The 26,107-nt window shown below is 50.0% G+C and overlaps 1 protein-coding gene across 2 annotated transcripts in view; it reads left to right on the plus strand.

Annotated features, from left to right (window-relative positions):
* MGAT5B (alpha-1,6-mannosylglycoprotein 6-beta-N-acetylglucosaminyltransferase B) overlaps window positions 1–14,931 on the plus strand; it is a 66,271-nt gene extending 51,340 nt beyond the window's left edge. For both annotated transcript variants that reach the window (XM_024761038.1, XM_024761037.1), the window contains 6 exons: window positions 6,651–6,806; window positions 7,844–7,990; window positions 8,178–8,294; window positions 13,478–13,552; window positions 13,947–14,203; window positions 14,733–14,931. In XM_024761038.1, the coding sequence (XP_024616806.1) occupies window positions 6,651–6,806; window positions 7,844–7,990; window positions 8,178–8,294; window positions 13,478–13,552; window positions 13,947–14,203; window positions 14,733–14,931 (951 nt within the window). The remainder of the gene's footprint in view (window positions 1–6,650; window positions 6,807–7,843; window positions 7,991–8,177; window positions 8,295–13,477; window positions 13,553–13,946; window positions 14,204–14,732) is intronic.
* Window positions 14,932–26,107: the final 11,176 nt, after the last annotated feature.

Raw genomic sequence — 26,107 nt, forward strand, 5'->3', positions numbered from 1 at the left:
TTTAGGGACATCGCCTGACCGTTACGCGCATCTCTTCCCCATATGGCCCTGTGGCTAGGTCTCCGTCCCGTGGCCATGCCGCGTCTCAGGGGATGCTGGAAGTGGCTGTGCCCCCGGCAACCAGGTGCCCAGCTCAGCCCTGGAGTTCTGTGACTGAGGAAGGGGGAGGAAAGCGATATTATGGGACATCTCCTGGTCTGTGCCACAACAACCCTATGAGGTCATAGCCATGGCTAATATTGGTCCATCCAGAGCTTACTGTTGCCAGGTGCTCGCATATATTTTCTCACTTGACCGTCAACTACGAGGTTAGAGTGACAAGCTAGTTAAGTGGTGGGGCTGGGATTTGAACCCACATCTAACTCTAAGAGCCAGAACAGTTAACTCTGACTCTACATAGCCTCCCCGGTTATGACGCCTTGGATAGAGGCAGAGAGAAGCTCTGGATTAAGCTGGACTACGGGTCCAAGCCCTGGCTGAGACACCAGTGCCCACTGCCAGGTGTGGGGAGAGGGGTGAGGACTCATCCTCATTTGAGGCCAAACGAGCTGGCTGCCAGGATGCCCGGGGTGCTGGGCAAGGGAGCGAGCACAGACGGTGTCTGCTTGGACCAGAAAATACTGTTAAGAAACTGCCCCGAGACAATGAGAGGTTATGAGGCCTGGGAAGAGAACAGTTTTCTCTCTAGCTCAGGAGCCTCTGGGTTAGCCAGGAGCAACGCTGTGCAAGAGACCTCAAAGCAGCTGCTTCCGGGCTTCCCTGGTGGCGCAGTGGTTGAGAGTCCGCCTGCCGATGCAGGGGACGCGGGTTCGTTCCCCGGTCCGGGAGGATCCCACATGCCGCGGAGCGGCTGGGCCCGTGAGCCATGGCCGCTGAGCCTGTGCGTCTGGAGAGACCAAAGACATCTTTGCTCTGGTCTTTGTGACCCAAGGAAGGCAGAGGTGGCCGGCTGAAGGAAGGAATGACAGCAGCATCCTGGGACAAATGCCATCTAGAGTTCAGGGGGCCAGGTGGCGAGAAGCGGAGGAGGGAGGAGGGTATGAGGTCGTGACATCCTTAGGGGGGCGGCAGCCGGGGTCAGGAAGAGGGCTTTGGTGAATGTTGTGCCGAGGAGGCTTGTCTTATCCTGGGTCCCCAGAGCTGGAGGCTAAGGCTTAGATGCTGCTGTTTTAGGAGAGCCTGTCCCAGGGAGCAGGACTGAGGGATGGGAGAGAGGCTGCTCGTCCGGATGCAGGGCAAACCCAGCCTTGCTGTTGGAAGAAACATTCCAGACCTCAGAAGTGCTTCTGGGGGGAGCTAAGGTGGACTTTTCAAACTGCAACTTAGCTCTGGTGGTTGTTGTTTTTTTTTTTTCTCCTCTGGTTTACTGAGGTATAATTGACAAAGAGAAATTGTATGTATTTAAGGTGTACAACATGATGGCTTGATAAACATTTACGTTGTGAAACGAGTGCCACAATCAAGCTAATTAACACATCCACCACCTCAGTTATCATGTGTGTGTGGTGAGAACATTTAAGATCGACTCTCTTAGCAAATTTCAAGTATACAATATAGGTTTATTGACTATAATCACCATGCTGGACATTAAATCCCTGAATTTATTTATCTTAAAACTGAAAGTTTGTCCCCTTTGACTCATATGTCCCCATCCCCGCCCCCGCCCAGCCCTTGACTCACACCATTCTACTGTTTCTATGAGTTTGACTCTTTTCACTTCTGCATATTAGTGAGATCATGCAGTATTTGTCTTTTTTTTAACTCAGAGAGCCTTGATTAGCCTTTACAATGAAGCAGAATAACTTAGAAACAATAGAATAAAAGGATATCAGAGGACTTTATATTTAAAGAGTAATTATTGTTTTGTAAAACTTTAAGTTTTCATACATAAATACACACACGTGTATGATTAGGTGAAAAAAAGTTGCTCAACAGTGCATGTAACGTGAACCCATTTGTGCATGTATGTGTGTGTTTTTTTTTTTTTTTTTTTTTTTTTTTTGCGGTGCGCGGGCCTCTCACTGCTGTGGCCTCTCCCGTTGCGGAGCACAGGCTCCGGACACGCAGGCTCAGTGGTCATGGCTCACGGGCCCAGCCGCTCCGCTGGGATCTTCCCGGACCGGGGCACGAACCCGTGTCCCCCGCATCGGCAGGCGGACTCTCAACCACTGCGCTACCAGGGAAGCCCGTATGTGTGTGTTTTAAAGGAAATGTACACCTGCTTATAATGCATAAAAGATCTGAGGAAGGCACACAAGAAACTTAATAATAGCTGCTCTGGTAATGGGATCAGGAAGTTGAATGGGGGCTTTGGAGACATTTTCTAAACACTTTATGTCCTTGATTTGATTTTTTTCTAGGGCCATAATTCAGTTTTATAATAAGTAATCCTTTAAAATTTTTGGTGTGATTACTGATATGATTTGGCTTTGCGTCTACCATTTTATTAGTTGGTTTCTTTTTTTTTTTTACCTGTTCTATGTTCCTTTTCCGCTCATTTCTTATCCTTTTACATTGATATATTTTTAAAAATCCACCTCCCTTTGGCTAATTGTACTCTCATATTCTTTTGGTCCCGATCTTCTTAATATTTTTATACTCTTTACACTACCCCAAAGGTTATAACACGCACCTTTGACTTATCAACGTCTAAGCCAATACTTTTACGTTTCATTGGGTTATAAAAGAACTTTAAAATGTTTTATTTCTATCCGGCCCCAGCTTATATGTTTTATGGTATTTTAATACTCTCCAAATATTTTATACCCCACGATATATTATTATCACTGTTGTTGCTACTGTTGTTTTGCAAAGTCAATATTCATTTCCATTTACCCACATTTACCCTTTGTATTGTTCTCTGTTCCTTCTTACATCTCTGAGATTCCATCTGGAATCATTGCCCGTCTCCAGAAGAAACCAACTTAGTCTGGGACTGCTGTTTTTGATTTTCTAAGAATGTCTCGGAGGATATATTCATTATGTACAAATCCTAGCTTGTCCTCTGCCTTCTGTCATTTCTGTTGAGAAGTCAGTGTAGGTCTGATTGTTCCTTTAAAGGTAATTTCTTTTTTGTGTTTTCCTTTGCCTGCTTTGAAGGCTTCCGTTTGGTTTTCAGAAGTTGTACTATGATAAGCCTCAGTGTGGTTTTTTGCTTGTTTGTTTGTTCTGTTTTGTTTTGTTTTTATCCTACATGGAGTTTGTAGGTCTCTTTGGATCTGTGGTTTGACCTTTCACTAATTTTAGGAAATTCTCAGCTACTCTCTCTTTAAATGTTGCTTCTGCCCCAATCTCTCTCCTGTACTTCTGGGACTCCATTTACACAGACATTAAATCTTCATTATATCCCCTTGTCTCCAGCATTCTTTTCTGCAGTTTCCATCCTTTAGTTTCTCTATGCTTCATTCTGGATGTTTTCTTTTGTTCTTTCAGTAAGTGAAGTTTCTCTTCAGCTGTGTTTAATCTGCTGTTAAATCCATCCATTTAGTCTTTAGTTTCTGCCACTGTGGGGTTTTTTTTCCATTTGGTTTCAAATTTTATCTTCTATTTCCTAGACTATATTCAGCATATTATCTTAAAGTCTGTACCTGGTAACTCCAGCATATAGATCTCCTATGAATCTGTTTTTATTGTTGTGTCTCTTGGGTGTTGATCATATAGTCTTGTCTCTTTATGTACGTGATATTTTTTAAAAAATCAACGTATTTAAAAATCTATTTTAATAGCTTTATTGGGGAAAATTGACATGCAATACACTAAACTTGTTCCAAGTGTATACTTTTATGGTTTCTGACTTACGTGAAACCATCACCACAATCATGAGAGAGAATAGATCCACCACCCCTGAAATCCCTTCTTCCCTTTGGCATCTCTTCCTCCCATCTCTCCTCTCCTCATCTCCAGGCAACCAGTGGTCTGCTTTCTGTTGCTATGGATTAGTTCTCATCTTCTATTGATATAATTTTATATAAATGGAATCATATGGTATATATTCATTTTTGTCTGGATTTTCTCTCTGAGTATAATTATTTTGAGACTCTGTCATCCTGTTGCATGTAACAATAGTTCATTCCTTTTCATTTCTGAGTAGTATTCCATGCGTGGATGGACTGCACTTTATTTATCCATTCACCTGCTAGTGGACATTTGGGTTGTTTCCAGTATTTGGCTATTACAAATAAAGCTGTTATGAACATTCACGTACATATCTTTGTACACACGTATGCTTTCATTCCTTGTGGGTAAATACCTAGGAGTGGAATGGCTGGGTCATATTGTAGAACTATGTTTAACGTTTTAAGAAAAGTGGTTTTGCCATTTTACAATCCTGCCAGCAATGTATGAGAGTTCCAATTCCTTTACAAATTCATCAATACTTGGCATGGTCAGTCTTTCTAATTTTAGCCATTTTAACAGGTGTGCGGTATTATCTTATTGTGGGTTTAATTTGTAATTCTCTAATGACTAAGGATGTTGAAGATGTTTCTGTGTGCTTATTTGTCTTCCGTTTATCTTTTTTGGTGAAATACCTTCAAAAATGTTGCCCATTTAAAAGATTGGGTTGTTTATTTTCTTATTATTGAGTGGTTAGAGTTCTTTACATATTCTGGATATAGGTTCTTTAACAAATAGATGCTTTGCAAAAATTTTCTCCCAGGCTGTGGCTTGTCTTTCTCTTAACAGCATCTTTCAAAGAGCAAACGTTTTTAATTTTAATGAAGTCCAGTGTTTTCTTTTATGGATTGTGCTTTTGGTGTGTCCAAGAAATCTTTGTCTAACCCCAGGTCACAAAGATTTTTCTCCTATGAGTTTTATAGTTTTAGGTTCACATTTAAGTCTGTGATCCATTTTGAATGAACTTTTATATATGATATGAAGTCTGGGTTGAAGTCCTTTTTTCCCTTCCCTTTCCTTTTTCTTTTTTTTTTTTCATATAGAGTGATCCATGACTGTTTGTTGAAAAGATTATCCTTCCTCTACTGAAATGTCTTTGCATCTTTGCCAGGATTCAATTGACCCTACATGTGTAGGTCTATCTCTGGACTCTCTGTTCTGTTCTGTTGATCTGTCTCTCTCGATGCCAATATCACACTGTCTTGATTACTGTAACTCTACAATAAGTCTTGAAATCAGGTAATATAAGTCTACCCCATTTCTTCTTCTTTTTCAAAGTTATTTTGTCTCTTCTAGGTCCTTGCATTTCCAAATGAGTTTTAGAATTAGCTTGTCAATTCCTATTTTAAAAAGCATGCTGGGATTTTGATTGGGATTTTACTGGTTCTCTTTTCTTTTTTTCTTTTTGAGAAAAACTACCTCTAGATAGTTCTGGAAAATGAATATGAAAAACTGTAGAAATAATTTGAGGTCAAGGATGATACTCTCTTCTTCCAGAGAGGATTTACTTTTATCCTTGGATTACAGCTGGGGCCCTAGCAATCCCAGGTCACCTCAACCAATGATAGTGATTGAGACAATTTTAAAAGGATTCAGCCCCTGCCAGAGCTGCTCTAGTTCTGGTCCCTCCTTTCTTCCAGGCTGTAACTCCTCAGAGTTCCAACCCAAAGTGTGGATTTCCATCAGGGCTCCCCATCTTTGGCAGGCCCCAAACTCTGACTTTTGTCTCCCAGGTCTGCTTAGCTGCCTAGATGCTGCCCCTGGAATCAGCAGGTGCCCCCAGGGGGAAAACCAACCCCAACACTGGCCTCAGCAATCTCTTTTCCTCCTTCTCCCAGGTCTTGGCCTTGTAATTCTTCATCCTTTGTTAGATTTTCCAGGGCCTTCATAGATGTATTTTACATTTTCCCGTTTTTCCTGGTCATTCTCAGAGGCAGGGCTGATCTGCATTACCCAAAGTGGAAGGCCTCCTTGTGAAAAATGTATACAGTTTGAGTTTCAAAATGTGAATTGTTAACAATTATTCTGATGTCCATTGATAATATTCTACAAGAGCTGTGGTTAATAAAGTGAACCTGGGCTGGAGCTCCTGGTGGTCTGATCTCATGCTGGCCGGCGGGGTGTGGGGAACCATGAGTTCTTTTTGTCTGACCCATTGGCCTGTTGGGAACTAATCCTCCCTGAAGAGAGCCCCACGCCCCACCCTTCTCCGTGATCTCGAAGCTACATTCCCCTCCCTCTCTTCTGCGAGCCTCAGAAAATCTCTAAAAAATAGAACCCAGCAGCCGATCCCATGCTTGTTCCTGTTGAGGTCCTACATTGACCGCAGCTCGCTCCCAGCTCAGGGCCCTGGCCGTAGCGTCAGATGGGTGCCCGGACGCTGAGGTGTTATGTATTCACCTATGCCCCATGCCTCCTCAGAGGTCCTTGGAGGTCATCAGCGATTCAGGGGAGGGCAAGTAGCTCCAGCTGGATACAATTAAATGTTGGTCTCTATAGGAGACCTTTGGAAAGAGAACAGGTCCGTGGCTAAAAACAGTCAGGAGGCCTCTGGTCTAATCCAACCTCTGTAACTCATAGATAAAGAAATTGAGGACCAGAGAGGGCAGGGGCCTCCTCAGGGTCACACAGTTGGTTAGGGGCCGACCTGAGACTGGCCCCATGTTTTCCGACTTACTGACCGGGGGTGTCTCTTCAGTTGGCTCTGCCGTCTGAGGTTGGAGCAAGGCTCCCATCCCCTCCATCTCCTCTTCCAGGGGAAGGAGAAGTTCCTGAGTATCCTGAACAAGTACATGGAGATCCACGGCACCGTGTACTACGAGAGCCAGCGGCCCCCCGAAGTCCCGGCCTTCGTGAAGAACCATGGCCTCTTGCCGCAGCCTGAGTTCCAGCAGCTGCTGCGCAAGGCCAAAGTGAGCCCCAGCCCGTCCTCCATCCTCACCCCAGCCCGGCCATAGACATCCAGGAGGTGCCCATACGTGCCTGCCATGCCTGCCGCCATCACTTGTGGCCCCCTCTACGTGTGGACATGCCCAGGACACTACTGCCCTGAGCCTCGTGTCTGGGCCTCTTAGGGGCTGGTCAGAGCTGGGGGCAGAGATGGGGATGGCCATCAGGCAGGGGAGGCCCCACAGTGAAACGGACCTGAGTGGGGCTCAGTGATGGTGAAGAGGAGTTGGGCTGCCCACCTGCCCCCCCCGCCCCAACACCAGTGCAGCCCAGCTGACTCCTGGACCTGGCTTTCAGAGCCACTGAGAGGGTGGAAGGGCAGGCTGGGGGCAAAGGGACGGGGCGCAGCCTGGCTGGAGTTCCATCAGGCCAGTAGTTCTGACGAACTGCATCTGGAATTCCCTGAGCTGTGTCCCTGGAGCGTGATCCTGCTGTTGGGCCCTGAAGTGTCAGTGAAGGCTGGAGAGTCTCTAGCCAGCTGCCAGGTCCTCTCCTGTTCTCACCATAACTTATTTCTTCAGGCCTCGTGTGTGTGTGTGCGTGTGTGTGTCGGGGTGGAGAGAGGGTATCTTTGTGCAGTGAGCAACCTGAACAACCCTACATGGCAACCCCAGATTCAGAATGACTTATTGATCACCTTTCGGGGCCAACCCTCTGAGCACTCCTAGTACAAGTCAGGTACTGAATGAATGTTTTTTGGGTGAATGAGTAAAGGTCCTTTGAGGTCAGCTGTAGGAGTGGCCTGAAGCCTTCTAAGCTTGGGAACCCTTGTTCTTTTCCCCTCCAGAGTCATAGCCTTTAGAGCAGGAGGAGGCCATTGATATGACCTAACTAGATGTCCTGATTCCACAATGGCTGAGGCACACAGCTGCTCTGGGCTCTCTGCTGCCCCAGATGCCTCCTGTGAATGTCCCAACCCCAGCCTCGCTCCCAGCTTCCTGGGGCTCCTGGGCTGTGATACCCAACCTTCCCTGACCACCGTGCCACCTCGGTTCTGCAGCTCTTCATAGGGTTTGGCTTCCCCTACGAGGGCCCTGCCCCACTGGAGGCCATCGCCAACGGCTGTGTCTTCCTGCAGTCCCGCTTCAGCCCGCCCCACAGCTCGCTCAACCATGAGTTCTTCCGGGGCAAACCCACCTCCAGAGAGGTGAGTGGGAAGGGCCTGGTCCCACATCGGGAGGGTCCGAGATGGGACCCCTGCAGTTCCTGGAAGGGGGAGACTGAGACATGGGGTGAAGGGAGAGATGGGACAGATGGGTGGGGGGCTTCTGCTCTTCACGCAGCCCAGCTTGGCAGGCAGAGGGAGAAGCCTCCCGTCTCTGTGCCCTGGCTAGGTGTTCTCCCAGCATCCCTACGCAGAGAGCTTCATTGGCAAGCCCCACGTGTGGACTGTCGACTACAACAACTCAGAGGAGCTTGAAGCAGCCATCAAGACCATCGTGAGAACCCAGGTGAGGCTCGGATCCAGTCGGGACCACCAATATCCTAAACTTTGGGTCTTTGCTATAATTAGAAAAAGATGCTCGTCTTGGTGAATTCAGACTTGCAGGCCTGGGTTGGCAGCTTGGATGCGTGTGTGTTTGTTGAGGGAGTGGGGGAAAACCTGCCTCTGTGCTGTGAGCAACCTGCACAGCCTTACGGGGCAGCCCTGGATGCAGAATCATTTATCACGTGTCTCTGGGGGCCGGGTCCTGCGAGCACCCCTAGCACAGGTTAAGTGCTGAGTAAATGTTTTCAGGATGAACGCGTGGAGGTTCTTTGAACTCTGCTGTCCCTGTGGTCTTTTAGCAGCACATCTCAGACTATAATGTGCACACAGATCACCTGGGGGTCTTGTTAAAGCGCAGGTTTAGAGTCAGCAAGTTGGGTGGGGCCGAAGCCCTGCATTTCAAACCAGGTCTGGGTGGTGCTGCCTTTGCATAGCAAGTGGGTAGAGCGTTCTGCGTTTCCTCCAGCAAGTAAGTGTTGGTGGGTGTGGGCGGAGGGCAAGGAGGGGCTTGTGCAGCTCCTCTCCCCGGTGGGCACCTCTGTGGCTTTTGATGGCTCCCTGTGCGTGTGCGCTCTCGCGGTCCCTTCATTTTGAGAAGCAGGCAGACTGTGTGAGCACCTGGTGGAGGGGCAGCCCTGCTCTCCGTGATCCCTCTGGACCCATTTCTTGCTGTAGCTCGGACACCAGGCTGAGCAAAAAACCCCAGTCCTGTCAGGTCCCCTTCTCTGCCCATCACCAAGCTCACGGAGTGTGCCCTCCCTGGCGGGGGGCTGGGGGTGGTTGTGCTGCTCTGGGCGGACTTGTGGCAGAATCAGAGAGCATTAGGCTGCTGGGGCAGGGGCCACCACAAGGGAGAGCCCTGCCCGGGAGGACACACAGCTGTCTGGGGAGCTGGGGACACTGCCGGGCTTGGGGCAGAGGCCACTGCGCATCGATGCCCCATACGGTCTTAAGGGCTTAACTTTGGGTCCAGAGCACTGCTTGGTTGTCCTGACCGGGAGGCAGGGTTGCGTATTTTTTTAAATTTTCCTTTGGCCGTGCCATGCAACTTGCAGGATGTTAGTTTCCTGATCAGGGATTGAATCCAGGCCCTGGCAGTGAAAGTGCCAAGTCCTAACCACTGGACTAGTGGCTCGCTGACTCCTTAGTTGTGGCATGCGAACTCTTAGTTGCAGCATGTGGGACCTAGTTCCCTGACCAGGGACTGACCCCGGGCCCCCTGCACTGGGAGCTCAGAGTCTTAACCACTGTGCCACCAGGGAAGTCCCTGCATTATATTTTCTTTTTAACACCCTCCTGCATCCCGTGGATCAGTCCCTCCCATTCGGCACTCTCGGTCTTAGCCCACCCCCTCAGCAAATGACCCCAGAAAATCCATGCCCACCCTGCCCACCCCCTTCTTCTACCCACCCCACTCTCGTCCTTCCCTCCTGTCTGGGTGTGAGTGTTTCTCTAGTGAAAGTACCAAGGAAACTGTATCACAGCCTAGGTGCATCTCTGGTTGTGGCAGATGCGGGCAGGTTGACCCGCAAAGTGGCTGAACCCCTGGACCTCCACCAGTGGTGCAGGGAGAGCCCTCCGCCCCCTCTTAAGCATCTGCTTAAACAAATCCTCCTCTGCTGGAAGTTCCTCCAGGTCCCGGACTGAGGTTGGGTTCTTCCCGGAGCTGACCCCAGGCAGGGATTTGAGCACAAGTAGTTTATCTGGGGGGTGATCCCAGGAAGGAAGGTCCTGGAGTGCCAGTGAGTCAGGGTGTGTCATCAAGAAGGTTACCCCTGCCTTCAAGCACCTGGTGCTCAGTGCCGGCGGGGACCTCCGAGAGGTGGGGTACTCGCATCCCGGCTTGTCCTGAGAAATGAGGAAACCGGGGTGTTTTTCCCACAACTGCATCCACCGCTGGCTGAGGCTGAACCGGGGGGGCAGGTGTCAGCTCTCAACACTGGGCTGAGCAAGCTAGAGAAAGCCGCCCACCCCCCGACAGACGGTGGGGGAGGGCGCTGTGGGAAGCTGCCCTGCAGGGGACCCCCATCCTGCACTCTGTCCCTGCTCCCTCTCTGCACCCCTTGCAAAAGCAACCCTCTGGGACTTCCACCCCAGGGGAGCAGGGGCGGGGTGGGAAGGGGACCAGGAAGGCTTTTGTCCACCCCCAGGCCTCAGGTCTGGCTGCACCTTCAAGATCCCTTGTGCCTGTGTGAGCGATATCCCAGCCCTGTGGAGAGCCATGTTCCCAGCCGCACACCTAAACAGGGGTGTATGTTGGGGGGCGTCGGTGCGTGTGAGCCTGCTCATCTATTCACGCGTTATTTCTGGCTGGACACACAAGAAACTGATAACAGTGCCTGCCCTGGGGGAGGGGCTGGGCATCTGGGGTCAGAGGTAGAACTTGCTTTGCCTTGTTTTCTCTTGATTTTTTAAAACATGAACATCTGTTTAATTGTTAGTTAATTAAAAATCAGGGCTTCCCTGGTGGCGCAGTGGTTGGGAGTCCGGCTGCCAGTGCAGGGGATGCGGGTTCGTGCCCCGGTCCGGGAGGATCCCACGTGCCGCGGAGCGGCTGGGCCCGTGAGCCATGGCCGCTGAGCCTGCGCGTCCGGAGCCTGTGATCCGCAGTGGGAGGGGCCACGACAGTGAGAGGCCCGCTTACTGCAAAAAAAAAAAAAAGAATAACAAAAGGGTCCAGGAACCAAGGTACTGCAGATTCGTCAGGCTGAATTGCAGCTGGACCTCAAACCAGCCCGTGCCCCCGCTGCCTTTAGCCATCCCACCCCCAGCCTGACTCTTGGACGGTTAACCCTTTACCCAAGAATTGCCTGAGAGGTGTTTAAAATGCAGATTCCCTGGCCTATCCCCAGCTTCTGATTTAAAAGGACCGGTGCAGCCTTGGAGTTTGCGGGTTTTTAAAATTTTTTTATTGAAATCTTGCTGGTTTGTTCCCGCCCCCTTCCCCCCTCATCGTCACAGGCCAGCAATCCCGGCAGGACCAGCACCTGCCTTTCTGTCCAGACGGATCACCATGCACACCTGTAATTAAACCTAATGGGGGTAATTTCCAGGCAGGCTGGCTCCTCCGGTGGGAGATTCACAGCAGGCGGGACGTGGCTGCTGCGAATGGTCCCCTCCCTCTCACGGGTGGAGGGGGGGCTTAGAATCACCACGTGATGGGCTTCAAACCACCCCCGGGGATGACTCGGTGGCTGCCGCCAGGAGCAGGCAGGGTGATAGTTGGAGGGGAAATCTCTTCTCTGGTGGGTTTATTTATAACCAGGACTTGAAGTCTTGGACCCGAGGCGACTGGGGATCCCCTGGGGCAGCAGCTGGCGGCCGGGGCCTTGGTGGCCATCAGCTGGGGTTGGGATTGGCTGTGTGGAGCTCAGGGCTGGAAAGGCTGTGCTGGTTGATGGGCTGTGGAGTGGTGGCTGGATGTGGACCTGGGGATTCTCTGGGATCCCGGATCTGCCCCAGGATTAAGGACACCGACTCACAGGGCAGGTGAAGTCAGAACCGCGGCACGGTCAGATGGGTGGGGCCTGGTCCCAAGAATCAGTCCTGGTGGTAGCTGCTGCTTCCCTGAGGCCCTCCTCAGCTTGAAGTCGGGGATGTCCCGTGGGCCAGAGGGCCCAGGATGGGCCTCCAGCCCTTCGAGGTGGGGTCTACAGGAGGCAGGACCCAGCGCAGCCTGATTGGGTTCTGACACACCCATCTCTGATGCGGAGAAAGGACTTGGGCAGACCAGCAACACTTCACTACCTGGGCGGAAACTGCCTGATTTCTGGAGCTGCTGGCAGGGAAACGGCATTATCAGGAGGCGGCTGGGCTGGGTATGGTGCCAACACACATGGTGGGGAGTGGGGGGTGGGGCCAAAGGCCAAAACAGACCTTCCTCTGAGTCTGAGATGGAACATCTCCCAGGTCACTGCGATCTCGCCTCCCGCCCACCTGGCCGACAGTTTCCTCCAAGGAGGCTGTGTGTGCTGGGCCACCGAGGGTTGCTGTAAACAGGGAGGGGGTGGCCAGGTAAGAAGACTGGAGAGGAGGTGGGGGTACTCGCGCTGGGGAGGCAGCGGCCTCATCACCTCTTCCGTTCCCCTTGCTCCTTGCGCCCCAGCTACCAAGTCTATCTGGTCCCGTCGGCCCCAGCGTGTGCTGTTCTATAACTCTGATATTTAGACTGACGGTATGTGGCCTCCCTTTGGGGGCACCTAGTTCATGTAGCTCCCGGGTGCCTGGTCTGGGCAGGAAGCTTTACAAATGTCATCTCATTCCATCAGGCTGGGAGATTCCCTGTGTTGCTTTGCGTGAAACTTCCACATCTTGGGCAGAACACAGGCAGAGCTGGGGATGCTTTTTCATTCCATGACTAGTTCCTCAGTGACTCCTGTGTACCAGGCACTGTGCCAGGCACCAGGGATTTAATGGTGAACAAGCTGTGGTCCCACAGCCCATGGGGCTTATGACCTGAGGGAGACAAGGGATAAATAAGAAATGATGGGCTTCCCTGGTGGCGCAGTGGTTGAGAGTCCACCTGCCGATGCAGGGGACACGGGTTCGTGCCCCGGTCCGGGAAGATCCCACATGCCACGGAGCGGCTGGGCCTGTGAGCCATGGCCGCTGAGCCTGTGCTCTACAACGGGAGAGGCCACAACAGGGAGAGGCCCGCGTACCGCAAAAAAAAAAAAAAAAAAAAAAAAAAAAAAAAAAATCAGAAATGATGACACAGGCACTAATTCTCTACTGGGAAAGTCTGGGGTGTGTGCAAAGGAAAGTGGTCCTTTAACAGGAGGTGGGGTGGAGCTCTGGGTCTGCTTCCTGGAGGAGGTGACGTCTAAGAGGGGAGGGTGCATCTGGTGGTTGGCTGGGGAAGAGCAGGCATCACAGCCGAGGAGGGGATGGAATGCTGAGCTTTAGGGAAAGAGGAGAAGCTCAGTGGAAGTGGGAGGGGGTCAGGGAGGGATGAGCTGTCGTGAGGCCCCCGAGGGCCACTGAAGGGTGCACCGGGGAGCGGGGCATCTGCGTGGATAGGGTGGTCGGCTCCCTGGGTGCAGGCCGTGAGAGCCCCCAGATCTGGCTGCTCCCAGGGCCGAGCAGCCAGGTCTGGGGAGGCCCAGGGCTTCTCCTGCCCCATGTGTCTGCCTGTCTCTTGCACAGGTGGACCCCTACCTGCCCTACGAGTACACGTGTGAGGGGATGCTGGAGCGGGTCCATGCCTACATCCAGCACCAGGTAGGTGGGTCCCCCACTCTCTGTCTCCAGGGGCCGAGCTGGCTCCAGTGTCTGAGGCCCCACCTCTGCCCAGGGTGCAGCGTGCTTTAACCTCCAGGTCCTTCTCCAATCTGTTTCCTTCCGCGCGGGGGTTGGAGATGGGCAGGGCCGAGCAGTACTGCTCAGAGACCAGGCCTGGGGCACCCCTGCCCTGGGCCCCCAGCTCGAGTCTCAACCCCCATATCACAGCACAGAAATGCAAAGACTCATTTTTCATTTTTATTACACAGTTGTTTAGAAGTTTAGTGAGTGAGTGGGGAGTAGGGAAGACCCTCCCCCTGCAACCCCTACCCACAGGATGAGTTGGGAGTGAGGTATTCCATTTTCCCTCTTGACACTGCTTTCCTCTGGGCAGGACTTCTGTGCAGCCCCAGGCCCTGCCCCCCCAGGGGCCCGAGCCCCGGAGAGCCCCTTCATCCTGGCCCCCAACGCCACTCATCTCAAGTGGGCCCGCAACGCCAGCTTGGTCCCCGGGGCCTGGCCCCCAGCGCACTCCCTCCGGGCCTGGCTGGCTGCCGCTGGGAGGGCCTGCACGGACGCCTGCCTGGACCACGGGCTGATCTGCGAGCCCTCCTTCTTCCCCTTCCTCAACAGCCAGGACGCCTTCCAGACGTGAGTGAGCCCCGGCCCGACCCGGCCCAGCTGACCTCACCTGTAGTTCCTTTGCTCCCGTGGCCGCCTTGCCCCCGGCCCTGCCAGCAGTGGGGGCATGCGGTGCTTTCCAGTGAGTCAGGAAGGATCCAGAAGGGACCTTCCGGGCAGGTATCCACAGCACAGCTGCCCACTCTTGGCAAAGCCTCTGCCCCAAACCACCAGGGGAAGCTCCCTGCTCAGTCCCTGACCTCCTCATCCCTCCCTCAGCCCCTGCCCAGCCTGTCTGGGCACCTTCTAGGTCCAGGCCACAGAAGCTGCCCCAGGTTCCCCCTGATGGGTGAGCCTGGGCCCCCCACCCTCCTGCCCACTCTCCTCTCTCACAGCAGGGGCGGGAAGGAGCTGCAGCCCAGCGTTTGTCCTGGCGCCTCCTAGAGACATCTCCCTGGGTCTGGAATGGGATGGGCCAGGGAGAGGGAGTGGGCAGTGCCAGGCTGGGGCAGCCCCCGCCCCGCACGCTGAGTGACCACCTCCGTTGGTGCCCACCCAGGCTGCAGGTGCCCTGTGATGGCACCGAGTCGGAGATGAACCACCTGTACCCGGCCTTTGCCCAGCCGGGCCAGGAGTGCTTCCTGCAGAAGGAGCCTCTGCTCTTCAGCTGTGCCGGCTCCAGCAGCAAGTACCGCCGGCTCTGCCCCTGCCGAGACTTCCGCAAGGGCCAGGTGGCCTTGTGCCAGGACTGTCTGTGAGGGCGCCCACCGGCTGGCCCTCCCCGCCGCAGGAGAAAGCACCAGCAGATTCCGAGCTCCAGCGACCCGCCCTAGCCCCCCACCCCGCAACGCCCCCAGGCTGGAGCCTCCTTTCTTGGCCGGGAGGTGGGCCGAGCCCATAGGTGCGCGGGTCTGGGGAGGGAGGCAAATCTGCCGAGTGCCTGGTGCCCACCCTAGGCAGGCTCCTTGCTCTCACCCCGAGGGCTCGTGGCAGCGTTGTGGCCAAGCAGCTGGGGGTTGGTCAGAGGGTCCCACTGGCCCAGGAGCAGGTGGTCGGAGGCCCCTTGCTTTGTGCAAGACCAGATCTGGACCAGGTGGAGTGAGGGCCTTTGTCCTTCTTGGGCCCAAGGATGGGGCCTCTGGGCATACGATAGAGGAAGCAGGGTGATGCTTGCCCAGTGGCCCACTGGAGGGTCCACAGAGTGGGGAGTGATGTGTGAGGGGTCAGCCTTGTCCCTGTGGAGTTGTTTGGGGTGTGGACAGAAAGGGCCGGGGACTGGGGGGAGGCCAGGCTGGGGGACCCTGTTCATGCCTCCTCAGCCCCCCCACCCCTCCTGTTTTCCCAAATTCCCCTCCTTTCCACACTTGGGTACCACAGTTAGGGTTGCGGGGACCACTTAGACCCTGGGTTGAATTGTTTCCCTCTTGCTTATTCCAACTTTCTTCACTTTGGGCATTTCCTGAAACCTATCCCAGCATGACTTCGATTGCAGACCGTGGATTTGTTTCCAAAGCCTCAGTCCCCACCCCAGCCTCTGAGAACAGGCTCTAGAATCTACCCTGCCCCCACCTCCTAAGCATCTTTTGTAGGCTTGGGATGAAGCTTCAGCCCCATGGCACACGTGGCCCAGTTCCTGGATGCCCAGGCCTGCTACCCCCACGTAGCCACCCCTGCCCCATCAATGCTGCGTCCGTGTCCCTAACCTCCAGCTTCCTCCAGCCTCCAACCGCCTCTGGATCCAGCCGTCCATCCGTGTGGCATGCCTCCCCCTTCACCTGAGGAAACAGATCGGGCCGTCAGAAACACTGCCACCCCAACCCCGTTTTTAATCCCACTCCCTTCCAGGCAACCCGCCCCACCCACCTAGGCCTGCCCCTCCTCCCTTCCAGGGAGGCAGCCACAGGGCCCTGAGTCCAGAGGGCAGGGCCTGAAGGTGGATACCTCCCATCAGAGAGCCCTCGCGGCCTGGGCAGCTCCTGTGGCCACAGAAACTCAACAGTCACCAAGGACCTGACCTGTCGGGGGAAAGCAATAGAGATACTCTTTTTTCTCTCTTTTTTTTTTAAAAAGATTTCTTGAAATAATAAATATTTTGTTGGGATGTGAGGTGCAGAGGAGGAGCTGTGCTATTTCTCATCTTTTCCTGGGATGCCCAGGCCTGGAGGAGTGAGGGGGTGTGAACACCCTGGGTGTGGGGGTGGTGAATATCTGGGGCCCCCGGGCCCCTCCTCCACGTTGTCACTCCATCTACAAAGTTGGCGCTGTGTCAGGCTGCCTAAAGGAAGTCCCTGCGCGCGCCAGAAGTCCACGGCCCCTCCTACCACTCCAGCACTGTGACTCCAGGGACCCCGCTTGACCAGCAGGGCTGGATCCAGTTCTTTTCACCTGGGGCTGGCCTCTGCTGGCTGTGGTTGCTGTGAGATCAGAGAACATAAATGCATTTTGATGAGAGCCTGAGCCAGGTTGTGATAAGAACACTAACTAGGGGAGGGAGATCAAGATGGCAGAGTAGGGACTTCCCTGGTGGCGCAGTGGTTAAGAATCCGTCTGCCAATGCAGGGGACACGGGTTCGAGCCCTGGTCCGGGAAGATCCCACATGCCGCGGAGCAGCTAAGCCCGTGCGCCACAGCTACTGTGCTTGTGCTCTAGAGCCCGCGAGCCACAACTACTGAGCCCGCGCACCTAGAGCCCGTGCTCTGCAACAAGGGAAGTCACCGCAATGAGAAGCCCGCGCACTGCAACGAAGAGTAGCCCCCGTTCACCACAACTAGAGAAAGCCCACGCGCAGCAACGAAGACCCAATGCAGCCAAAAATTAAAAAAAAAAAAGATGGAGTAGAAGGACACAGAGCTCATCTCCTCCCACAAACATCAAAAATACATCTACAGGGCTTCCCTGGTGGCTCGGTGGTTGAGAGTCCGCCTGCAGGTGCAGGGGACGCAGGTTCGTGCCCCGGTCCGGGAGGATCCCACATGCCGCGGAGCGGCTGGGCCTGTGAGCCATGGCCGCTGAGCCTGCGCGTCCGGAGCCTGTGCTCCGCAACGGGAGGGGCCACGACAGTGAGAGGCCCGCATACCGCAACAACAACAACAACAAAATACATCTATAGGGCTTCCCTGGTGGCGCGGTGGTTGAGAATCTGCCTGCCAGTGCAGGGGACGTGGGTTCAAGCCCTGGTCTGGGAAGATCCCACATGCCGCGGAGCAACTAGGCCCGTGAGCCACAACTACTGAGCCTGTGCGTCTGGAGCCTGCGCTCTGCAACAAGAGAGACCGCGATAGTGAGAGGCCCGCACACCGCGATGAAGAGTGGCCCCCACTCGCCACAACTAGAGAAAGCCCTTGCACAGAAACGAAGACCCAACACAGCCAAAAATAAATTAATTTAAAAAAAAATACATCTATAGGTGGAAGAGTTCTCCCAGAAAGCCAACTGAAAGCTGTCAGAAGATCTGTCACAACCAAAGCTGTAAGAAAGATCTCTTTGTAACCAGGTAGGACAGAAGAAAAAAAACAAAGCAGATGGAAACTGGGCCCCTGGGAGGGAGCTCTGAAAGAGGAAAGGTTCCCTCATCTTGGGATCCCTCTTTACCATTTGGGAGGCCCGCTGGGGCAGACAGGGAGCTGAGTGGCCTGGACTTTGCTCGGGAGGTGTGGGTGGGTGCTGACTTGCTGCCAGGCAGGGTAGAGAGAGACCAGCACCGACAGCGGCCACGTCTCCACACTTCTCAGCCCAAAACATGCTACTGCTAGTATGCACAGTGGCTGGGGCTTCAGCAGACAGACCCAGGGAGAAGACTTGATTTAGCTGTGTGGAAACAGCCCAAAGGGCCTGGAGTATGGTCTGGGCACCATTGTTAACACGTGCAAGACGGGGGGCGGGAGTCTGCCATATAAGACCCCTGCTGTCAGTGTGCTCAGGTGGGGCTTGGCTACAGTGGCCATGGGCTCTGGGAGTGCATACACTGCGGCGGGGCAGGGCTGACATCTGAGCCTATTATCAGCACTCCCTCAGCAGGGGCAGGTCCAGCAGCAGCTGACTTTGTTGGTAGGCACGTGTGTCAGGCAGCATCACAGAATTGCATGTCCCCGGGGGCAACCCCTGGGGAGGAATACGCAAGGGTTCTTTTCCCAGCGGAAGTGCTCCAGTCCCACCTACCTCACACTGCAGCTTAGAGCTGGATCTGGGAGCTTCTACTCCAACAGCTGGGGAGCAGACCCTGCCCCCAACATAGCTGTGACAACCACAGAGCAAAGAGGAGGACCCACCCAACATCCAGTGCAGGCTCTGGTCACCACAACACCAAACACGCCCCCTATCAAAGGGACAACAGCCAGCACACCCTGAGGAAAGATGTGGCAGACATCCATACCCAAAACAGCCCTCACACCAAAAATATTGGACTCACACAGTCTATACCGGGTCACTCCCATGTAAAAGCAGCCCTTTGAGACCACAGTAGAAAATCGTTTCTCCTAAATTCAGAGACAGAGAATTTAAGTAAAATGAAAAAGTGGAAGAACTACTCCCAATTAAAAGAACAAGAGAAATCCCCTGAAAATACAATGAAACAGACCTCTTCAGTTGACCAGACCCCAAATTCCAAAAGGAGGTAATAAAAATGTTAAAGGAATGAAGAAAGATTGATAGAAATATAGATCACTGTAACAAGGGACTAGAAACTATAAAGAGGAACCAGTCAAAATTAGACAACTCAATTGCCAAGATAAAAACTGAGCTAAAGGCAATGAATAGCAGATTAATAATGCAGAAGAACAAATAAGTGATCTGGAAGATAGAATAATGGAAATCACCCAATCAACAGCAGATGGAAAGACAAATTAAAAAAAAAATGAAGGCGATATACGAGATCTATGGAATAATATAAAATGTGCCAACCTACACATAATAGGGGTTCCAGAAGGAGAAGAAAAGGGGATTTAAAATGTATTTGAAGAGCTTATGGCTGAAAACTTCCCAAACCTAGAGAAAGAAACAGTTATCCAGGTACAGGAAGCACAGAGGGTCCCAAACAGATGAACCCAAACAGACCCACACCAAGACATGTCATAATTCAAATGGTAAAAGTTAAAGATAGGATTCTAAAGGCAGCAAGAGAAAAAGTGTCAGTTACCAACAAACCCTCATAAGGCTATCAGCTAATTTCTCTACAGGAACTTTGCAGGCCAGCAGGGATAATATATTCAAAGTACTGAAAAGGAAAAATCTGCAACCTAGGATACTCTACCCAGCAAGATTATCATTTAGAATAGAAGGAGACACTAAGAATTTCTCAGACAAGCAAAAACTAAAAGAATACAGCAATACTAAACCTAACCTAAAAGAAATATTGAAAGACCTTCTCTAAATAGAAAAGAAGAATCAATAGGAAAGGGAAAAACACAATAGGAAAGGCAAATATATCAAAGGACTGAAGATCACTTAAATAAACCAGTACATAGATTAAAAAATAATCAAAATATTTTTGTAAAAGTGATTATAACTATAATTAATAGCAAAGGATAAACATGTGGATGTAAAATAGGACATCAAAATCACATAATGTGGGGGAGAGAAGTAAAAAAATGTAGATCTTGTAGAATGTATTTGAACTAATACGACTATAAGTCTACAGCAAGCATATATAGTTATGGGTTAACATACTTGAAAACCAGGGTAACCATGGACCAAAATCATAAAATAGAATCACAAAAAACCAAAAAGAAAGGAACTCAAGCACAATACAAAAGAAAACTATCAGAACACTAAAGGAAAAACAGAAGAAGAAAAGAACAAAGAAGAACTGCAAAGTCAAATGGAAAACCAGGTTTAAAATGGCAATAAATACATATCAATAATTACTTTAAATATCAATGGACTAAATGCTCTGATCAAAAGACATGGAGTGGCAGATTGAATAAAAAACCAAGAACCTACAATATGCTGCCTACAAGGGATTCACTTTAGGGTGAAAGACACACATAGACAGAAAGTGAGGGGATGGAAAAAGATATTTCATGCAAATGGAAATGACAAGAAAACAGGGATAACAATAATCATATCAGATAAAATAGACTTTAAAATGAAGTCCATAAAGAAAGACAAAGAAGGGCACTATTTAACGATAAAGGGATCAATACAAGAAGAGGATTTGCACTCGTTAACATAGGCACCCAATATAGGAGCACCTAAATATATGAAACAAATACTAACAGACATAAAGGGAGAAATTTACAGGAATACAACAATATTGGGAGACCTTAATACCCCACTGACATTAATGGACAGATCTTCCAGACAGAAAATCAATAAGGCAACAGAGGTCCTAAATGACACAATACAACAGTTGGACTTAATTGACATCTACAGGACACTCTATATTAAAAAAAATACACATTTATTTTCAAGTGCACATGGAACATTCTCTAGGATAGACCACAAAGTAGGATAAAAAATAAGCCGCAACAAATTTAAGAGGATAGAAATTATTTCAAGCATCTTTTCTGACCACAGCACTATGATTATAGGCCAATATCTTTGATGAATATAGATGCAAACAAAACTCAACAAAATATTAGCAAACCAATCCAACAGTATATAAAAAGGATCATACACTATGATCAAGTTGGATTCATTCCAGAGTCACCAGGATGATTCAACATATGCAAATCAATGTGATATGCCCCATCAACAAAATACACAAACCACATTATCTCAATAGAGGCAGAAAAAGCATTTGATAAAATTCAACATCCATTCATGATAAAAACTCTTATCAAAGTGGGTATAGAGGGAACATACCTCAACATAATAAAAGCCATTAATGACAAACCCACAGCCAACATAATACTCAACAGTGAAAAGCTGAACTAAATTCTGAACAAGACAAGGATGCCCACACTCAACATTTTTATTCAACAAAATATCCAAAGTCCTAGCCTCAGCAATCAGACAAGAAAAAGAAATAAAACATACCCAGATCGGAAGGGAAGAGGTAAAATTGTCATTATATGCAGATGGCATGATATACTCTATATAGAAAACCCTAAAGACTCTACACAAAAACTATTAGACCTAATAAATGAATTCAGCAAGGTAGCAGGATATAAGATTAATATATAGAAATCTGTTGCATTTCTTTTATCTTAAACATTTATTTATCTATTTGGCTGCGTCGGGTCTTTGTTGCAGCATGCGGGATCTTCATTGCAGCACTCGTTGCAGCACACAGGCTCTTTGCTGTGGTGCACGGGCTTCTTTCTAGTTGTGGCGTGCAGGTTTTCTCTTCTCTAGTTGTGGTGCGGGCTCCAGAGCGCATAGGCTCTGTAGTTTGTGGCACACGGGTTCTCTAGTTGAGACGCACGAGCTCAGTAGTTGTGGCACATGGGCTTAGTTGCCCTGTGGCATGTGGGATATTAGTTCCCTGACCAGGGATCGAATCCACATCCCCTACATTGGAAGGCAGATTATTTTTTTTAATTAATTAATTTATTTTATATTTTGGCTGCACTGTTAGTTGTGGCATGAGGGATCTTTGTTGTGGCATGCAGGATCTTTCGTTGCAGTGCGTGGGCTCTTCATTGCGACATGCGGGTTTCTCTCTAGTTGTGGCACGTGGGCTTCTCTCTAGTGGCACACGGGCTCCAGGGCACATGGGCTCTGTAGTCGTGGCGTGCAGGCTCCAGAGTGCATGGACTCTGTAGTTTGCAGCATGTGGGCTCTCTAGTTGAGGTACGTGAGCCCAGTAGTCATGGCCTGCGGGCTTAGTTGCCCCACAGCATGTGGGATCTTAGTTCCCTGATAGGGATCATACCCGCATCCCCTGCATTAGAAGGCGGATTCTTTACCACTGGACCACCAGGGAAGTCCCAGTTGCACTTCTTTACACTAAAAATGAAATATGAGAAACTTAAAAAAAAAATCCCATTTAAAATCACATAAAAAAGAAAAAATGTACCCAGGAATAAAGCTAACCAAGGAGGTGAAAGATCTATGTGCTGAGAACTATAAAACATTGATTCAGGAAATTGAAGATGATTCAAAGAAATGGAATGTTAGCCCATGCTCTTGGATTGGAAGAATTAATATTGTTAAAATGGCCTTACTACCCAAAGCAATCTACAGATTTAATGCGATCCCTATCAAATCACCCATGACATTTTTCAAAGAACTAGAACAAATAATCCTAAAATTTGTACAGAACCACAAAAGACTGCTGAGCAATCCTGAGGAAGAAGAACAAAGCTGGAGACATAACCCTCCCAGATTTCAGACAATACTACAAAGCTACAGTAATCAAAATAGCATGGTATTGGCATCAAAACAGACATACGGATCAATGGAACAGAATAGAGAGCCCAGAAATAAACACACACCTACAGTCAATCTTCGACAAAGGAGGAAAAACTATACAATGGAGAAAAGATAGTCTCTTCGGCAAATGGTGTTGGGAAAGCTGACAGCCCCACGTAAATCAATGAAGTTAGAAGACTCCCTCACATCATACACAAACTGAAAATGGTTTGACCTAAATATAATACATGATACCATAAAAGTCCTAGAAGAGAAAATAGCAAAACGTTCTGACATAAATCGTAGCAATATTTCTTAGATCAGTTTCCCAAGGCAAAATAAATAAAAGCAAAAATAAACAAATGGGACCTAATCAAACTTAAAAGATTTTGCACAGCAAAGGAAACCATAAACAAAATGAAAAAACCTATGAACTGGGAGAACAAATTTGCAAACAATGCAACCGACAGGGGGTTAATTTCCAAAATATACAAACAGCTCATACAACTCTATATCAAAGAAACAATGCAGTCAAAAAATGGGTAGTAGACCTACATAGACATTTCTGCAAAGAAGACATACAGATGGCCGACAGGCACATGAAAAGATGCTCAACATTGCTAATCATTAGAGATGCAAATTAAAACCACAATGAGGTACCAGCTCATACCAGTCAGAATGGCCATCATCAAAAAGTCTACAAATAATAAATGCTGGAGAGGGTGTGGAGAGAAGGGAACCCTCCTACACTGCTGGTGAGAATGTAAATTGGTGCAGCCACTGTGGAAAACAGTATGGAGGTTCCTTAAAAAAGTAAAAATAGAGTTTCCGTATGATCCAGCAATCCCACTCTGGGCATATATACAGAAAAGATGAAAACTCTAATTCGAAATGATACATGCACCGCAATGTTCATAGCAGCATTATTTACAATAGCCAAGATATAGGAACAACCCAAGTACCCATCAACAGACAACTGGCTTAAGAAGAGGTATATTGGAATAATACCTTGCCATTTGGAGCAACATGGATGGACGTAGAAATTATCATACTAAGTGAAGTAAGTCAGACAAAGAAAGACAAATATTATATCACTTATATGTGGAATCTAAAAAATAACAAATGAATTTATTTACAAAACAGAAACAGACTCACAGACGTAGAAAACGAACTTATGGTTACCAAGGGGAAAGGTGGAGGAGGGAAAATTAGGAGTATGGGATTAACAGATACATGCTACTATACATAAAATAGATAAGCAATAAGGATTTACTGTGTAGCACAGAGAATTATATTTAATATCTGTAATAACCTATAACGGAAAAGAATCTGAAAAATATGTATACATATATATAACTGAATCACTTTTCTGCACACCTGAAACTAATACAATATTGTAAATCAACTATACTTCAATTTAAAAAAAAAGACGTATTTCCTGAGCATTTACTGTACTTCAGACACCATGCTGAGAGTTTGATACACCACGATTTGCCATTTTATGTGCTTAGCCATCCTACCAGGTAGGTACTATTCTATCCCCATTTTACAGTTGAGAAAACTGAGGCACAAAGTTTAAGTAACTTGCCCAAGGTCACACAGCTTCTAAGCAGTGAGACGGGATTTGCTATAAAGTGAGGATCAAATGACCCAATAGAGGGACAGCCCAGCATGGTGCCCAAGCCACAGTATATGTTCATGGTTTTACATAATCCTGTGTTTGAGATGCTCCCCTAGCCAGGGGTTCTCAACGGGGGCAGTTAGCTCCCCAGAGGACAACTGGCACGATCTGGAGATGTTTGACTGTCATGATAGGGGCAGGGGAGTAGCCTACTCCTGGCACTCAGTGGGTAGAGGCCAGGGATGTGGGTCAACCTCCCCACAGTGCACAGGACGGCCGGCACCAACATGAACTATCTGGCCCAAAGCATCAGCAGTGCCGAGGGGGAGAAACCCTGTTCTAGGCCAGCTGTTCTCAAACTTTGGCGGGCATCAAATCACCTAAGTCTGAGCTTATTAAAACCCAGGCTGCTCTCACCCCCAGAGTTTCTGATTCAGTCGGTCTGGGGTGGGCGCTGGGAATTTGAGTTCTCACCAAGGCAGCGCTGCTGCTGCAGGGCCAAGGCCCACACGCTGCACACCACTGGTCTAGATCAAGTGGGTACCAGTAGCTAGTTTACTTATTTTCAATAGAATTTTAGTTTGCAATTCCCTGATGACATAGGATGTGGAGCATCTTTTCATACGCCCACTGGACAGCTGTATATCTTCTTTGTAAGGTGTCTGTTCAGGTCTTTTGCCCATTTTTTTTTTTTTTTTTTTTTGCGGTACGCGGACCTCTCACTGTTGTGGCCTCTCCCGTTGCGGAGCACAGGCTCCGGATGCGCAGGCTCAGTGGCCGTGGCTCACGGGCCCAGCCGCTCCGCGGCATGTGGGATCTTCCCAGACCGGGGCACGAACTCGTGTCCCCTGCATCGGCAGGCGGACTCTCAACCACTGCGCCACCAGGGAAGCCCTTTTGCCCATTTTTTAAATCGAGTTGTTTGCTTTCTTATTGTTGAGTTTTGAGGCTTTTTGTATAGGAGACTACATTTGAATTTTCTTAAAATGTTAATGAGGGCTTCCCTGGTGGCGCAGTGGTTAAGAATCCGGCTGCCAATGCAGGGGACACGGGTTCGAGCCCTGGTCCTGGAAGACCCCACATGCCGCGGAGCAACTAAGCCCATGCACCACAACTACTGAGCCTGCACTAGCCCCCGCTCACCGCAACTAGAGAAAGCCTGTATGCAGCAACAATGACTCAATGCAACCAAATATAAATAAAGTAAATAAATTAAAAAAAATGTTAATGAGGTGGATGAGTGGGTGGGGGTCAGGTGAAGCTGGAGGGGCAGGCAAGAGAAAGAAGTCAGGCGCTGGGAAGAAACTGCAGCCCGGATACAAGACCAGATGCTGGTGCCAGGAGGCCCTTCCTCCCTAAAACCGAAGCTGGCCACACCCTGCCTCACCCAGTGCTACTGCTGAAATAGGCATGGACCGGCCTCATCCCCACCCTGCAAGGCGACTCCATTCTCTCCACTTACAGGTGAGGAAGCAGGTGTGATGAGGCCCCGCCCTAGCCTTTGCAGTCACCTGGGGAGCGTTGGCCATCCCCATGTCCAAGGCTGCACGCAGGCTAATTAAACTGAAATCTCTGGGCGGGGCCCGGCGACAGAATTAAAAAAACCAACAAAAAAACAACACTCAGGTGTTTCTAATGTGCGTCCAGCATGAACCACCGGTTTCCCCGTCATGCCTGGATGGCTCCTCCCTGCTCCCTCACCTCCCGGCTTTGGTCTCATAGATTGTGATCAGGTTGAGGGCGCTGGAGGAGGCCTCCTTTGAAGGCTTAGCCCCCCCAGTCCCCACCTGCAGCCCTCAGGCCAAAAGCAGCTCCTCCCTACAACCCAGGGCTCGGGAGGCTGCCAAGCCTGGGAATGAAGAGGGAAGAGGCTGCGTCCGGCCTGGGCCTGGAGCCAAGAGCGCACACAGGCTCCAAGACAGAATCCTGAGATCAAGGGCCGGAGAGAGAGTGCAGGGAGGCTGCTGACCAGCTTTGCTTGCCCAGAACCAGGGAGGGGGAGGGCTGCCGAGGGGCAGGG

This window comes from Neophocaena asiaeorientalis, unplaced genomic scaffold, assembly GCF_003031525.2.
Source record: "Neophocaena asiaeorientalis asiaeorientalis breed wild unplaced genomic scaffold, Neophocaena_asiaeorientalis_V1.1 scaffold30, whole genome shotgun sequence".
Classification (NCBI taxonomy): Eukaryota; Metazoa; Chordata; class Mammalia; order Artiodactyla; family Phocoenidae; genus Neophocaena; species Neophocaena asiaeorientalis.